General features: G+C 35.9%; 1 protein-coding gene across 6 annotated transcripts in view; it reads left to right on the top strand.

The window, feature by feature from the left end:
- Positions 1-17,929, top strand: part of LOC149776022 (tyrosine-protein phosphatase non-receptor type 4-like) — a 284,029-nt gene that overhangs the window by 208,029 nt on the left and 58,071 nt on the right. The window contains exon 1 of one of the 6 annotated variants that reach the window (XM_089941768.1): positions 14,047-17,430. The exons of the other annotated variants lie outside the window; for them this stretch is intronic. Within the exon in view, the coding sequence (XP_089797894.1) occupies positions 15,553-17,430 (1,878 nt within the window). The 5' untranslated portion in view covers positions 14,047-15,552. Of the gene's footprint in view, positions 1-14,046; positions 17,431-17,929 lie in introns of those variants that run through there. 6 annotated transcript variants of the gene reach the window in all.

Raw genomic sequence — 17,929 nt, 5'->3', positions numbered from 1 at the left:
GCCTTCATGATACATTAGTATATGTCTCAATTTACTAGCCCTTCATGATACACTAGTATATGTATCAATCTACTAGCCCTTCAGGATACACTATTATATGCCTCAGTCTATTAGCCCTTCAGGATAGACTAGTATATGTATCAGTCTACTAGCCCTTTAGGATACACTATTATATGCCTCAGTCTATTAGCCCTTCAGGATACACTAGTATATGTATCAATCTACTAGCCCTTCAGGATACACTAGTATATGTAACAGTCTACTAGCCCTTTAGGATACACTATTATATGCCTCAGTCTATTAGCCCTTCAGGATACACTAGTATATGTATCAGTCTATTAGCCCTTCAGGATACACTAGTATATGTATCAGTCTACTAGCCCTTTAGGATACACTATTATATGCCTCAGTCTATTAGCCCTTCAGGATACATTAGTATATGTCATAATCTTCTAGCCCTTATGGAAACAATATTATATGTATCAGTCTATTAGCCCTTCAGGATACATTAGTATATGTCATAATCTACTAGCCCTTCAGGATACACTATTATGTCTCAATCTACTAGCCCTTGAGGCCAAAGAAATTCATATATTAAATTCTAGATTGTTATCACTTGACTACATCATCCCATTAAGCTCATAAACCCATATATTTTTTTCTCTCTTACCACATAACATCTCCTTAAAGTCATACTATGTGATGGTCATTTCACTTCACTAATTTGCAGTTTCATTGTATAAATGTTGTGCATTATTTTCATGTGAGAAATAGAATCTTATAGGCTTGCAGAGTTGCAAAAGATGGCAGCTGTTTGACTTTTTTATATAAATTTCATAATGAGCACTCCTGAAAGATTCTTCTGTTGGGAAGCATAGCCATGTTTGGTAAGTGACACATTTCCTGTCATTGATTCAGCTGCTGATGAGACAGAGAGAAACATATTGCTGCATACAAAACTTCAGTAAGAGAGCACACTTGATGACTTCTTGGGAGCAATTATTTACTACAAGCATTAATTGATGATTTATCTTGAACATGTTGAATATTTGTAAATTTAAAACAAAATGAATTGTATTTTGTTGAGCTGTCATTAACCATAGGCAGGACCTCTATTACTTTTCAGATGCATTAGAAGAAACTTTATGGGAATTTGTTTTTCAAGACGAAGATCTAATGAGATGGGTTTGATGGTTGAAAGACCTGACTTACATGTGACACATCATGATTTGGCTGATTGATTAATCAGTTGATTGATTGATAGTTTTACATATTCTTGGAAATTATTCAGCATACAATACTGTCCTTTGTACCTGGAGAGGGTAGGGTTTGTGATATTAAAAAGTGATTTTGGAATTTAATTACATGTATTTTTCATTCATTGTGGAGACTAAGTCCAGAATGCTTTTTCTATTTGTTAGCCTAATTGCATTCATTTGGCATTGAAATTTGACTTAATTTTTAAAAAAGGTTTTTCATATTTGCTTTATCAGATGTTAAAAATATTTAAAGTGGCTTCACTGCACCTGATTCAATTCAAATCTAAATATGCACTGTGCAAAGAAATTGGAGTCACACCAATCTACTAAAGAGCCAAGTTTGAATTAGTTATGTAAGTCCTTGAAATTAACATTGTGGTTGTTCATTTACACTCCATATTTGATTCCAATCAGTGGTATCACTGGTGTCTGCAGGTTGTGAACATAAGCAGTGTTGTAATGAATTTGCATTTCTGTAAAACGATTGCTTCATCTTTCAGCATAATATCACAGAATGCATTCAGGCTGTGTAAATAACTAGCCTATTGGAAATGCAGGTATATAAAACCAGCTTAAGACGTGTCTCTTTGAAGATAATTTGCAAGCTTTCACATCACTCAAATGAAGTTTGATATTTAGTTGATCTCTTTACAAGCCAACTTCACTACCACAAGTTTTTCCCATGCATTGTGCAATGCTCTCTTGAAATTAAGGAGAGGGACTCTTAGGCAATGAAGTATTATACTGCCTTAGAGTTAGACTGCTTTATAATGATATTGCCTGAAAGTGATAATATCTTATAATGAAGTACATGAAACTGCAAACAAGAGAGATCATCATCTCCCACAGCATAATACACGTGCAGACCAAGGTGTATGTTGTTTGTTTCACTAATTACTCATAATAAACTGCACAGACCCAGATATGCCAGCACATGATGTGATGGCAGATCTGGGTGTGTGCGTTGTGGAGTTAGACCTATAAGGAGGTTTATATGGTAAAAAACCTTTGCTACCAGTGAATGAAATGAGATCATTGACCATACTTGCCTTGTAACAGGAACTGTGTTATATAGAAGGGACTTATTTTGAGGTAGTGCTGTAGATTTTATTTTTATTTTCTAATATATAGTTGAATCTGCCTTAAAGGTCACCTATATTAAGAAATCACATGTCAATATTTCAGTGCTCCTTGCTTAAAATTATTGTTGGAATAGACCTTTACTGAGCCTTGAAAACCTTTACTGAGCACTGAAAACCTTTACTGAGCATTGAAATGCTTTCCTGAGCATTGAAAACCTTTACTGAGCATTGAGCCTTTCCACCAGTGATTAGAAAAACTCCATGGAAATATTACCGAAGCCCCCTCTGTTCATGAATGATGTCGTGTTACATCACACACTGATAGTGTTTATAGGGGCAACTGTATTGAGCTAGCTTTTCAGCTGAAACATTTCATTAGTTTCTCTTTCCAAGTTAGAGCTGATTCAGAACCTTTCTCGTACTTGTGTGAATAATTCCATAAAGTTATGATAATGCTCTTAGTATGCTATTGTCGTACTTGTGTGAATAATTCCATAAAGTTATGATAATGCTCTTAGTATGCTATTGTCGTACTTGTGTGAATAATTCCATAAAGTTATGATAATGCTCTTAGTATGCTATTGTCGTACTTATGTGAATCCATAAAGTTATGATAATGCTCTTAGTACACTATTATTTTAGAGTTCTCTACCATTTTTTTCCAGCATTTTCTCCATTTGTTATACCAATCAATTATTTTAGGCAGATTTGTGGTAGAAAAGCCGTGAGGTCTTCTGATTGATGAATCTGTTTGCATTAAGTTATAAGGCTGTGTTTGAATGTAGGTATTCTCATGCCAGTAATGTACTATCTTTTAAAATTTCAATGACCATCTAGAACTTTTTGCAGTTGCATTGCTTATTTTAATTGCTTGTGCCATCTTTAAAGATGGACATTGCTTGTAACAGTATGCTGGCAACTTTGGACTCACAAAATCTGAACACATTTAGACATTTTATATGCATTATTAGTTGATTTACATCTAGATAAGCTGCTTTGTGCTTGACCCAAATTGTTTCAGGTAACTCACCATGCCTTCAGGTGTGACTTCCATAACAACCACATGGAAAGCCTTTTTCAGCTTCTCAAGAATAGCTGAGCCATTTGTTTATATCTATCAAACTTGATAGGAATATTTCTCAGGGCAGTCTCAGTTAAAATCTGTCCATGTCAACTGCACAAGCAATGGTACAGCTTCCTTAATATCAGCTAAGTGGAAAACCTACTTTGACTTACTCTCAGGACTTGTTGTGTAAAAATTTTGTCTGCTTGGTTAAACTTATTAGCAGGGTGGCTTTCCCACAAATGATGTGGTTTCAGCAGAAACCATTTTATAAAAATCTACTGTCAACTTTTTCAGAATTAGAGCGACAAATAGATTTCAGTTTTTTTAAAATATTTTTTTATCCATTACTAGAAATGTCAGAAGAAGAAAAACGCAGAGATCTACTTGTTGGTCTACTAGAATAAGAACCAATTTTTATCACATTAGGTACACATATTTTGTTGGTCTCTATTATAATCGTGCCCATGGTGGCTGCCCTAGCATTATAGGTGTGGCTTCTAAAGCAACTCAGGTAGAAGACCTTGAGAACTTCTCCAGAATGGCTGATGAAATTTTAATGAAATTTTGTACAAATGTTTTATAGGACATGCTGTATCAAAACTGAGTCATAGGTGGCTTTCTCAGCAGTGAGGTCTAAGCATTTGCATTCCTACAGAGAATGCCAGTACAGCATCAAGTTCAGTTTAAACAGCACATCAGATACCATCAGTTTCAGCTAAATACTCAGATAGGGGTGTCCTTCATTGTAGAGTATTTGTCTTATTACAACTGGGGTTTGGGGGTCACTGTAGCTCATAATATAGCTGTTAATGTGTTAAAATTGCTATTAAAATCATCATTCTACATAACCACTAAATCTCCAGTTTTGACCATTGTCTGCCACATTTGCAATATCAGACTCAGTTGAGCCTCCGGTGTATAATGAACTCCCATAATACCCCACTAAGCCTGTTTTTGGCTTCTAGACTTCATAAATGCTCAATTAAGCCTGCTTTTATCTCCATGCAAAAATAGCCTATGTATAGAAGACAAGTTTTAATCTACGATAGGGGTGTATGCACATAATGTGAAAGTAAAATATTACTTCGATATGATAAATAATATGCATACTAGTGTATTTCCCACAAATTTAGATGAATTATTTTATCTAGGTTGCTAAATGTTGCTGATAGATGATTAACAAGAATGTGAAATTTAATTTGATACACTTGTGATCTTAATTAGGCCATTTATTGATTTATTACATTGACTACACTTCATAAACAGGTTCCATTTCTCTCTTAATAATAGGTGTCTTTTCCACATTTTTGATGGAAATCTATTCAGGAATGAAGCTAATCACAGAAATAGTATGAAAATTTCATTTCTCACAGAAATGTTTATTGTAAATAATACAAGCGAGAGAGATCAACAATTATTTAACAACCACTGGAACATGGGAAATAAATTCTGGATGGCTTAAAAAATGTATTTGTTGATGGTCTGATTCAGTGTTCAAATTTTTTCAGTATCTTCTACAATTGGTATCATCTTTTCATTCTGTTTAACTTGTACTTTGAATACAAAAGGTATTACTGATTGTAGGATTATACCAAAATGGCTGGACATGTACTGATGAATTTCATTTCCATGAAACTTCTAGCAGTCTTTGCAGCATAGCATGTGTATTAGCTTGTTTGTGTGCTTTTTTTTGGTACTTTTTCCAGTACAGGCAGGGGCCCCGAGTGGTCTAAAGCGCTCTCCGTTACAGATCACTGCCATCTCACCTCTGTCTGCGTAGGTTCGAGTCTCGGATTCGGCCAATGTGGATATGTGAGAAAGCTTGCCAGTAGCTTCTTGAGGGTAGGTGGTTCTTTCCGGGGTTTTCCCAGGTTCTTCCTCCACCATTAATACTGGCCGCCATGTATAGCCTATTGTGTGCTGAAAAATGGCGTTAAACCCCATAACAACAACAACAGTACAGGCATATTTGCACCTGTTTGAATAGATGGAAAAATTGTCTCATATTCTCATCCAGATGTTTACAGTCTTTACTCACTTATAAGTCGTCAAACTGCAAACATCAAAGATCCAGATTTGCTATAGCATAATGCTACTGCAGATCAGGGTTTGTCTTGTTTGTTCTACTGATTACTTCTAACAAACTACACAGACCCAGATTATGCTATGGCAGATCTGGATCTGTGCAATTTGCATTTGTGGTTTCAACCTGTAAGCGAGTATATACAGTAATGAACATTAGGCTTTTGAATTATTTACTGCAAAATCAAGTTATTCCAAGTTGTTTTAAATCAACATATTATCTTCCATCCTTTGCTTTACATAACAGTATTTCTTACACCTTTCCTTTAAAAACGCATGCAGGTCATTAGTAGAGAAACTGCACAGAATACTTTTAGATATCATTGCAACAGAATAGAAAAAATGTACAAACAGTGAAAAATGGGTCTATCTGTTGTGATATATAGATTTTGCTTAAGTGCTTGTAGTATTGGGATTTACTGTAAAAAAAAACACTGAACTAGCAAAGCATTTCACCACTGATGTTGTTTTGGCAGTGCCTGGTGTATGTAACCTAGACTAACACAAGAAAACAGGTCAGCACGACAGGAAGTAGAATATGGTTATAGGTGTGTATGCAGCTGGTATAAACAGTTCGTGGTAGGAGTGTTAAGTCCATGAAACCACCTGATCAAAACCTGAGTTCTAAGTTATTATCTATGTATCTTCTTATCTACCTGTTACAGAGTCTGTGTTGGCTGCTGAAGCTGAGTATACAGAATGATATTTAATGGGGTTGTCTGCTAATCCTCCAGTAGGTCTGTTCTGTGAAGTCGGTAAAGTGTTTACAAATGGGTTGTGTTTTCATTATTATTCCAAAATACAATCTTAAGTATCCAAAAGTGAGGAGAGGCTGAGTGAATTGCATCTGCTTTTCTTGGATGAGGAGTGTTCCAAGAATATGCCAGATAAATGGCACAGTTCCATTCCGGTTATGTTTACCTTGCGTATCATATACAGTGAAAGTACAGGAGTCATGCTTTGTAAGGAGAAGAGTGATACACTATATTAACAGCAGGAGATTAATTATAATACTAATAGGAAAATATTTTATTGATGTTTGTTGCCTAGAGGTTGTCTCTTGCCCTAATTACTCCTTCACATTTTGCTTACTGATGTGTGTATGCATTCACAGGTATGTACAGTGTTTTATCTGTGTGTGGGATGTACAAATAGCAGTAAGTGACAAATCAACTTCTGTATTCAATTAACAACAACCCACGCATATGCAATGTCTGCAGTACAGTCTCGACATTCAGTTAGGAGCTTTCGTTATGGCCTTGGTGAAGGCCCAGGTAATTCTTTTGATAATACACAGAATACCCTCATATGGAGACGTAGAAGAATTGTATCCCGGTTACTGAGGTTGGTGATGACACCAAGCGTAGAGACTTTCACTTTTCCTGTTGAGAGTGAGGATTCTTTCTCATGGAGTAGAGATTATGAAGAACGATGTGCTGCCCAGTTGCTTCCTATTGATAGCTTTCAGGTAAGATGGTGTTGACAATTGCAGAATGATGTACATTAGTGGTCTCAAACATAGGTCTAGACTCCATTGCCCGGGCCAGGTGGCTTGTTAGTGTTGGATTTATATGCATATCGTAGTTTATGATTCATGTTGCCTATGTGATGTACATTTATATAAAAACTGTTCTGCCAATGAAAACGAGTTTGATACCACTTGTGTACATAGATCAAATTCTAGATTTACTTGACCTTGTTGTAATGTTTTACATATGATCCCAAGGGCAAGGAACTGTGTCCCCCATGGTAAAATTTAAGGGACACAGCATGTGAGAGGGACAATTGGATTGCACGATAGAATTTAACAATCCTTGATCTCATTTAACTTTAGTGTATACCCATTGTCTAACAGCACACGTTATAATGTGGGTGTGCTGTAGTGTATACCCATTGTCTAACAGCACACGTTATAATGTGGGCATGCTGTAGTGTATACCCATTGTCTAACAGCAGACATTATAATGTGGGCGTGCTGTAGTGTATACCCATTGTCTAACAGCACACATTATAATGTGGGCGTGCTGTAGTGTATACCCATTGTCTAACAGCACACGTTATAATGTGGGCATGCTGTAGTGTATACCCATTGTCTAACAGCACATTATAATGTGGGTGTGCTGTAGTGTATACCCATTGTCTAACAGCACACATTATAATGTGGGCGTGCTGTAGTGTATACCCATTGTCTAACAGCACACATTATAATGTGGGCGTGCTGTAGATAATATGGAACTTCTGAGAAAGTGACAGTTGTAAGGTGAAGTTCTTTACATTTGCAACATGCACAATGGAGAGAATGTTGGGATATCTCTTTGATACTTTCATGTACTGTGGCTGAAATTTGTATTGATATTGTACTTGTTGAAACTGTAAATGCTCTGAGCACACAGCTAGTCAAAATGAATGCTCCCATGTACTAGAACAATCAGCCTGAATTAGCACAAATATGTAAAATGTAATGTTATTGGCTCTTATTTTGACAATTTCTCCCTGAATTACAGGAAGCGAAAATGACCAAGTTGAGTCTGCAGTTTTTTTTATAGGTGCACATCTCAAGTAAGGCCAGGTTGTATACTCTAATGCCCAAGGGTGCACAACTCCCAACCCATGGGCCAGGTCCAGCCCACGAACATGTTCTCTCTGGCCCTCAATGTGAATTAAAACAACACAGAAATCTGGGCCCATAAACAGTAATTATAATAAAGAAATTAGTGTTTGCGGCCCTCGAGTGTTCATGGAAAATGCAACCTGGCCCTTGGCTGAAAAAGGTTATGCACCCCTGCTATAACCCAAATTAAACCCATCAATAATACACCAAAATAATGAAAAGTTTTTAATAATAATACCAAAGATATACAGGGTCGTTTTTAAATAGCCAGTATAACCAGCAAGGAAAAAGGGGGAAATTACTTTTCTTTCGACTCAAAAAATTCATTAATCAAATGATAATTGTATATTTGCATAAATTTGGTTACTTATGTTATTATTTCATCCTCAGAATAAATTAAATCTTCATGGCAATAGGGGTGACAAACTCTGAAATATATACAAACAGCAAACACTTTGCATTGATGTTTATTACTACTTAAAGCCTTGTCTTCATTGCCATATGCTTTGTTTTGAAAGATAGATTAACATCTGTTTCGTGACATTGCATGGCTTTGGCCATTATTAGCACACACACAGACATGGATGCATGGATTAGTATATTTTGTCTGCTATGAAGTTTCCTTTATATGGAGGTGTTTGTTAAGGCAGGTTTCACTGTACATTTTCATGTATGATAACACAGCTGTGCATAAGTTATGTACAAATATATACATTTTGGGTATATTTACACATATGATTATATACAGGTGCTGAGGAATGCATTAATCCAATAACAACAACATATCCATATGGACTTGAGCTTGTAAATATCTAAACTCTGAAATAATACAACATTTAGCATTCAATAAGGACTCTTATTTTTTCATTACATATGCATTCCTTTCTTTATTCATATTGTAAACCCATGAACCATTCTGAATTACATACTCATGTAACATGTAAACACATGGAGACCTACTACAGAAGAAATACCATTACTATGTATGGTTCAGTATGACTTTCATCATTATGATACTTGGATGAATACATTTCAGTACACTTTGGCATTTCAGCAACTAGTCTGTCAGAAGCTATAGATATTTTTTAAGTGGTTGGCTAGAATCCAGGTCTCTTTCCATTAACAATCAGCTTTGGCTGTCAGTTTTTATGTTAAAGATGCAATGAGCTCTGACTGTAAAGGACTTGTGTCTTTAACCACTCCGGTGGTCTTAAGTGGTAAGAGCATCCACCTCGGATTCGGGAGATCGTGGGTTCGATCCCAGGCCGAGTCATACCAAAGACTTACAAAAATGGTACTAACAGCTTCCTCGCTTGGCACTCAGCATTAAGAGGTTAGTGTTAGGACTGGTTGGCCTGGTGTCAGGATAATGTGTCTGGGTGGGACATCATGCTACATGTCTGGGACATGATGCCCCAGTGCTAGAAGTCACCAAAAACTGCCACACTGCAGACATCATAGCGATATGACTGAAAAATTGTTAATGCTACATTAAAAATCCAAGTCACACACACACACTTGTCTTTATAAGACACTCAATTTAAAAAAAATGTCTTTTTTTTACAAGTATCCTTTATGCCAAGGTCAAATATTGCGTGGTTGTGAGAGAACATTAAATAATCTCTTGGCTTCATTCTTGTTACTGTGTACAACTTGTACATAAATGTAAAGGATGGTTGGTTATGGGTTTTTCAGCACATGATAAGCTATACATGGCAGCCAGCATATTTGGTGGAGGAAGAACCACCTACGTATGTTAAGTCATTGGAGAAGATTTTGCACATACCCACAGTGTCAGTGCCCAACTCTTGAACCCACGCTGACAGAGGTGAGATGTCATTGATCTGTGAAGGCAAGTGCTTTAGAATACTCAGCCTCCTGGGGGCCCCTATCCATAAGAGATATGTTTTCTGTTCACTGAATGTCCCATTTAAGCAAGGTTTTCACAGTATGAATTTGAATGTAAATTTTTACTCCGCATGTTTTCAGCAAAGGAGGATAAATAGAATTTTTCATCAGATTAATATGTATAAAGGTTATTGAGTTGAAATTCCACTGATTAAAATTGTTGGAGAAATATAGATGTTCAGTACGAAGCATGTATAGGTGCTGTGAAATATATACTAATTATCTTTATAGCTTGGAAGAGGTGGCCTCTAATTTATACTAATTGGTATTATCCTCCATTCAGCAGCTTGTAATGGAGCTGTTATTATCATACACAGACAGGAGTATAATATAGCTTCCAGCTGACCAGCATACAATGAGTGCTGCCAGAAGAGCACACAGACATGAAGGGTCAATAACAGCAGCCAGTAATCAACTGTGAAGTTTTAGATGATCCCACAGCTGATATTTGATGGATGGGAAGATGTGGAATGGGGGATCTTTTGTTGCCTGATGCCAGTCCCACATCACTTTGCTTGAATTATGATCACTTAATCCACCTTGTTCATTACAAGAGAGGCAAATTGGATGAAGATCATTGTTTTGGAGTAGAAAATAGCACATGCCAGAAATGTGTACATAAAATTGATTGCACGTCAGGGAGCAGCAAAATTGAAATCTTGAAAAGATAATTACTGGTTGGATCTAAATACATAATGCAACAACAGATCTGGGTATGTGCAGTTTGTAAGGATTAATCATTAGGTCAAACATGATGGACCCTGATCTACCAGTGCATAATGCAGCAACATATATGGTCCTGTGTTGTATTCAATTGGAACTGACTTAAAAGAGAATATGTAGGGCACACTAATTTTATTGTCTATTTGTATGCATTTCAAGCTGATTCAGATGACTTTGCATTGTCTCCACAGAAGTTTCCATGCCGAACATTTGCTATATACAGTGCTTCTCTTGTTCCTTGGGACCACAAAAGTGTGTGACGTTAATTGCATCTCAAAAGTGTACAAAGCCCCAAAATGATGCCAACTTGCTCTATAATTAGTTCTCATTATCCATTAACCAAAACTGAGTGAAATTATTCATGTAGTAATAAAACATATTTAAAGCTATTTTGGATCCATGATAAATGTGCATTAAATAAAGGGCAGTATTATATTTAGGGGCTTTATAATGAGGAACCTGCCATGTAATCAGTATGCTAGACAATTCTACATTGTGGAATTGGGATTGTTAATGGAATAATTCAAGAAAGCAGGAATTTGTTTTTAAAAAATCATCTATTATCAGAGGACTCTCCTTTAGCCATACATGCATACAGTCTCCATTGAATTGTTTTGATACATCAATGTCTCTCATTGCAGACATTTACAATGGAACACAAAACATGTTACAGTCAGTTAAAGGGATCAAGTTCTATTAAAGTGTGATTAAAGTCTCTTTCAAACAGGAAGACAAACCTTCTATAAATTTACCCCTTATAACAGTTAAACCTATTTGTTTGGAGTGATGTCATAACCTTGCAGTATACACCTTATGCTTGCATAGCCTGAATTATCACACAGCTCTCTTTCTGGTCCAAAGTTACATAATGTGTCACTTACTGAGTGGACATTTGTCAATATTGGCATGTTTGATGAGAGGAAAACAGCTCAGAGCTGCTAAAACCTGCATTGAACATGCATATTCTGTTAACACTCTAGTCAAGGACCAGAAGAACTTGGCTCATCTCTGTTTTCCTTTGGCTGTTGTCAGTCCATCCATTCAACAGCAAATGTTTGTATCACTGCTCATCCTAAACTGCATGGAAGATCGCCATGAAGCTTTACACACCCATTCATCCCATGGTCTAGTTGGTCCGAAAATAAATTAAAATGATGCCACTTGGACACCCAGTATAGCCACATCAGTGGCCATCAAGAAAATCTTGTTTCTGCTTCTCCTAAATAGATGACCATATCAGCATGGTCTTTTCACTAAATGACTGATGATATCTAGTTGGGATTAAATGAAAATGCTTTCTTGAGATGTCTAATTTGTCTTAATGGTGCCATTCAGACATAATGCCTGCAACAGTGGCCATCTTGAAAATCTTGTTATTACTATCCTCCTGAATGACTGGTCATAACAACTTCTTGTGATGTTTTCTTTCTTGGTATTTAATAGAAATGGTGTCAGTCTGATATCAAATGTAACCTCCATGGCATCAATCATGAAAATATTATTATCATTACTCCTCCAAAATGGAAAGTCATATCTACATCTTGTTTCTACCAGAAGACTCTTTTTACGATGCCTTGGTTTTTTTAAATGAAAATAGTGCCAAGATGACATCCATTAGCTGTATATCCCCAATAGCAACTGATTTGAAAATTGTGTTATCACTGAACGATATCAGAGATGGTTTCAACATTCAGCGTTTAAAGGATTTATTTGATTTCTTGAAAGTTCTTTTCAGTCACTTGAGTACCAGTCCCTTCAAGGGACTCTTGTTGTGTCTTAGCATATAGACTCTTAAGTCAAGTCCAACAGCAATCTGCATGGATCCAGATCTACCATTGTAATATGCATGGATCCAGATCTACCATTGTAATATGCATGGATCCAGATCTACAACTGTAATATGCATGGATCCAGATCTACCATTGTAATATACATGGATCCACATCTACCATTGTAAAATGCATGGATCCAGATCTACCATTGTAATATGTGCCAACTGATCTTGGTCTTTGCAGTTTGTTAGGAGTAATCGGTAAAGAAACAAATTAGGCCCTGATCTTCCAGTACATTATGCAGTGATGGTCCGGGTCTATTTTTTTTTTTTTTTTTGTGGTTCAACTCAACTTATATGTGAATACCGGTTTATATAGTTCCACAATGGCATGTCTGATATCTTGTCACCATTCAGTTTAATTTACCTCCCCCCCAGAAAGAAGTAAATAAAGACAGAAAGAGAGAGAGAGATTTACCTACTTTATTCATCATGATAATATTGGGAAAGAAAATGTATCTCCAGAGTGGAGAGCTCACAACATATGTATATATACTTGCTTATAAGTCAAACTGCAAACAACAAATATCCTGATCTGCCATAGCATAATGTGCCTGCTAATCAGGGTCTATGTTGTTTGCTTTGCTGATTACTCCTAACAAACTGCACAGACCAGATCTGCTGGTGCATTATGTAATGGCAGATCTTGGTCTGTGCAGTTTTCAGTTGGACTGGTCTTATAAGCGTGTACATACGATTGGTAAAAGGGAACCTAACTTAGTATGTACTTCAGCCTTGCAAAATAAAAAACAATGATTCATATGAGCTCAGCATCATTTCTATTTAGTTCCAACTAGACACCTTACAAGATTAACTAAATAATAGTTCTGAGATATATATGGGCACAATTTCTATTTAGTACAAACTTAGACACCATACAAAATAAATCAAATAATAGTTCTGCCTATTTTTCTATTTTGTACAAACTAGATGCCTAAATAATAGTTTTGTAAGCATACATTATAAAAAAATGTGTCAAATACAGTATACATTATCACTGCATGTAGCTGTATATTCATCAACTGACACGAGAGATCAAGTTTATTTGCATTTTAATTTCAAACGTGTCATTCAATTCAAAAGTGTGTGTTTATGTGTGTGCATATATATATATATATATATATATATATATATATATATATATATATATATATATATATATATGACATTAAACATTCATCATCCTGAAGACCATTAAAGGTTGGCTATAAAGCTGTAGAATGCAGTTACCCTTACACTGTGAGGTATTTGCTGTCTGCAGTGAGATATCATCACCCCACAATAATTGACTACCTGTACAGAATTTAAATATAAAAAAAAACTGCATTCTTTCCTTTTACCTGTGAACATTGAGTAAAGTTCTACCTGGAGAACTCTAAATATAGACCTTGTCAGATAGCACTTTCTGATTGGCTGAAGGTGACCCCAGTGACTTAAACTCTGAAGTTTGGAGTTGGTTGTGTATATTTGACACAGTAGATAGTAGACAAGGTTCTGTACCGTTGTTCATTCCATGGGGAGCTACCCCATCACCAGGAGGGAAATTTTACATCAGCAAGGAATGATTTTCATAAAAAAGGGAACTTTGTTGAGGTGGACAGATTTAGTATAAAATTGTTGGTTTAAGTCACAGCTGGGATTGGTAAAGTTAGGAAGTGGTTTTCCCTAGCCTGGCTGACAACTACTGAAGAATTTGAAGTATGAGATTACGAGTTTACCTTGGTGTGAAGCATACAGAAAAAGTAAAAAGCATACATTTGGATTGTTTGGTGTACTGCAGAGGGAATCTTTATGCATAGAGCAATCTCAAGGGATTGTGAACAAAAACTGGATTACCTACTACATACATATTCACTTTAAATCAGGCGATAGCTGTGACATCTGCAAGAGCAGGGAGGACTATCATGGCATTCTTACTCTACAGGAATTCTAATACATATTCTTCACTATGGAATTAGTGAAATTTTTGTGTTATAGTATTATTTTAACATAACATGATAAGTTCTGTTATGAAAATCTACTCAGTTGTGTAGGTGTTGGTGTTTATCTAACATGGAACAAGAAAATGTACACGATCATTTTCTTCAACTGTGACTTTATTTAACATTCATAAAGTTGCACATTACATACATTTACGAAACTAGGGCATGGAATTTTCAGCTGACATATGACTCCTGGTCTGATGTGAATAAATCATCCTAACAGTCTACCATATTATTCATAGGTACATTACCTATGAGTTATGTTTCATTAACATTCTGTATATCCAGTTTAGTGGCATATATTTTTTGTGGACTGATCTTGAAGAAAACTTAAGCCTGTGATATACTTTGACTTGTTTATATTTAATGAGGCTATTTGCTGAAATTGGCAAGGTAACTTGGTTCCTGTTTCCTTGGAACTTTTGTCAGTCTGTCATACATTCACTGATCTATATAAAATCTTTAAAGAGCAAAATGTGTCAACACAATTTAGGTAAGCTGGGATTGATATACATATCAGGATAACATTCTGCTCCATGTTATTCAAAGAAGAATACAGGACTTCTGTGCTCATAGTAAATAAATTGGAAATCAAGGATAATAATATCACAAAAATAAATAAAGGATGACATTTACAGAAATATAGCATAACAATAGCATGGAAATAATGGATAACAATAGCATGGAAATAATGGATAATTTTATTTCAAGAGAAAGGATGCCAATATCACATAAATAAAGGATAACAGTATCACAGAAATCGAAGGATAACAGTATCACAGAAATAAAGGATAACAGTATCACAGAAATCAAAGGATAACAATATCACAGAAATCAAAGGATAACACTACCACATAAATCAAAGGAGCAGAACTCTTTTACAGATGCACATGTCACAGAAATCAAAACTATTTTTCTGTGCACTGAATAAGAGTACTGATCAAGTGTCTTTTAATTTATATATACTCCTGGAGTTAGTAGGAGGCCCTAAAGGAACACAATGAGAAAATGGTTTGTATGGCGACTCCAGCAATTTCAGGCAGATTTCAGACAAAAGCAGAGGGGCAGTTTGTAAATTATGATGGATTTTCAGAGTCTGTAAAGAAACCAATGATGACAGTTAAGGAAAGAAATAAGAATGAAATTAAAAAGGATACTGTTTCAGATTTGGTAATCTCCCCAACAAGTCCAGATGAGGTTCAGATTGAGGCACGAAACTTTGCAGACTTGAACCAAGTACCAATTCGTACAAGGTCTGTCAGTGTTATTATTAGGCGTGAGAGTAAAAAAATAGGGAAAAATGTAATACCTGAGAGCAGTATAAGAACAGATAGTAGTTGGGACCTTGACAATGTGAAATCACCTATGCAAATCTTGAGATCAAAATCACTTACTGGCGTAACTAATGATGTATCATCGGAGCTGCCAAATGGCTTTTTTAGTGACAAAAATAAAAATCCAGTTGATCGTAACCTAGGCAGAGACATTAAAGTAGAACCATATTATTTGGGAAAAAAGAAACCTACATCACATTCCTCCATTAGGAAAGGTTTTGATCTAAAAAGTGGAGAAAAAGTATTCCATGTAAAAGATGAAAAAATAATTTCAGGTTTATCCCATGCATATACAAACAGTGTTGTTAAGAACAAGATTACATGTCATGCTGGTATTGATAGCGAAGAAAATAAATTCTCTACTAACAGTAAGCCCAACAACTCAAAATATGATGAAACCCATACCAAAAAACCCATAAAACAAACCAAGGACAGAGTAAGTGACTCAAAGGTGATAAATCCAGTTTTATTTTCCAAGAAACAGAGTTCAAATCAAGGTTCAGATTTGTTGGATGTGAAACATTCAGGCAAAAGCAAATATAGTCTGTCAAACAGATCAAATTGTAATGATTGTTCTCATATTCAAGCAGTTAGGGATCTTCCTAATGAGGGCAAAAAGGTAGCACAAAAAGACGCGAGTGTGATCTCTCCAGAGTTCCACAACGAGGCGCTGGAGAAAACCAAATGTACTAGTATGGTACCAGATGTAGAAAGACAACTTAAATTAGACATTGTGAGGACTCGTGACAGTAGACAAAATTTACCTCATGATAAGATCCATTTGTTTCACAAAGGTGCACAAGTGAAAGAATCAAAGGAACATTTGAGTGATGATGTATCCAGATCTCTTGGTCATCCAAAAGTTGCTGTAGTTGCTCCTAATGCAACCAAAGGGTATTCAGGTCAGACTGAAAGTGCCAAAATGGGTGTTACAGTTGCAGGAAAAACACAAAATCAGCTGAATTTAAGTATACAGAAATTAAGACTAGAACAATGCATGTCAAAATTAAGACATGAATATGGTTGTGTTCCCCATAAAGGTGTTCATTTGTCTGGCACTAAATTTGAAGAAAAACAAACCAAAGAAATACATCCCCAAAGCATAGGAAGTGATGGTCAGAAGTATGTGGAAGTTAGCAATGGTCTGAATGGACAAGTTTCTAGTGCTGATTCATCATACGAGTCTTTGCCTGGAGACTTGTATAATGGGCAGAGAACCTTGGATCATGGAATTTCCTTCCCAGTGAAAAGCAAGGGAGATAACTTTGAGTTACTATCTTCTGTTGATTCAAAGGATTCTAGACTTCAGAGAGGTTCTGAAAATAGAAATCCTAGAAAACATGCAGGAAACCAAAGCTCTTTAATAAATATGACTGCAGTGGAGAAAACAAATGATAGAAGAACAATGCTCCAAAATTGTAGACTTTCAAGCAAGGATATTAGCATTCTTGAAAAAGAAGATTCATCATCGTCATGTCGGATTGTTGTGCGGCAGTGCTTGATTGGGAAGGACATAGCGTTTGGAATTGTGGGAGTACACAACAGGAAGAAGGTTGGTCTGGCTTTTTGTTTAATTGCTGCTTATATTTTTTGACAGTTGGTATTTTAAATCATCCGTGGCATACCATATGTTCTGCAGAGAGGAATAGATGGGTATAAACAGCTTGCCAGAAGAAGAAAAAAATTTGAATCTGACAGAGATCGTTTATCACCCATGGCCATTCAGCCATCACCTAAGTAGCGAAATATTTTTCTCATGGATTAAAATTGTAATGTGATGATTGCCGATTTAATATAATGACTGCTGGTTTAGTGCAGTGATTGCCCATTTAATGTGATGATTGCCAATTTATTATCAAGACTGCGGATGCAGTTTTAAGTAATTTGTACATGTACATTTGATCCTTAGTCTCATCAAAATGAAAGAGGTCATTTATTCCCCATCCATCACTTATAAATTGAATCCAGCTGCAAACTGTGATGTCCCAGGTCTGTTGAATAATATGCAGTTTGTTATGAATAATCAGTAGAACAAACAATATACACCCTGA

The sequence above is a fragment of the Sinohyriopsis cumingii genome, chromosome 18 (assembly GCF_028554795.1).
Source record: "Sinohyriopsis cumingii isolate HCF-2022 chromosome 18, ASM2855479v2, whole genome shotgun sequence".
Lineage (NCBI taxonomy): Eukaryota > Metazoa > Mollusca > Bivalvia > Unionida > Unionidae > Sinohyriopsis > Sinohyriopsis cumingii.
This window is presented reverse-complemented; position numbering and strand designations above follow the sequence as displayed.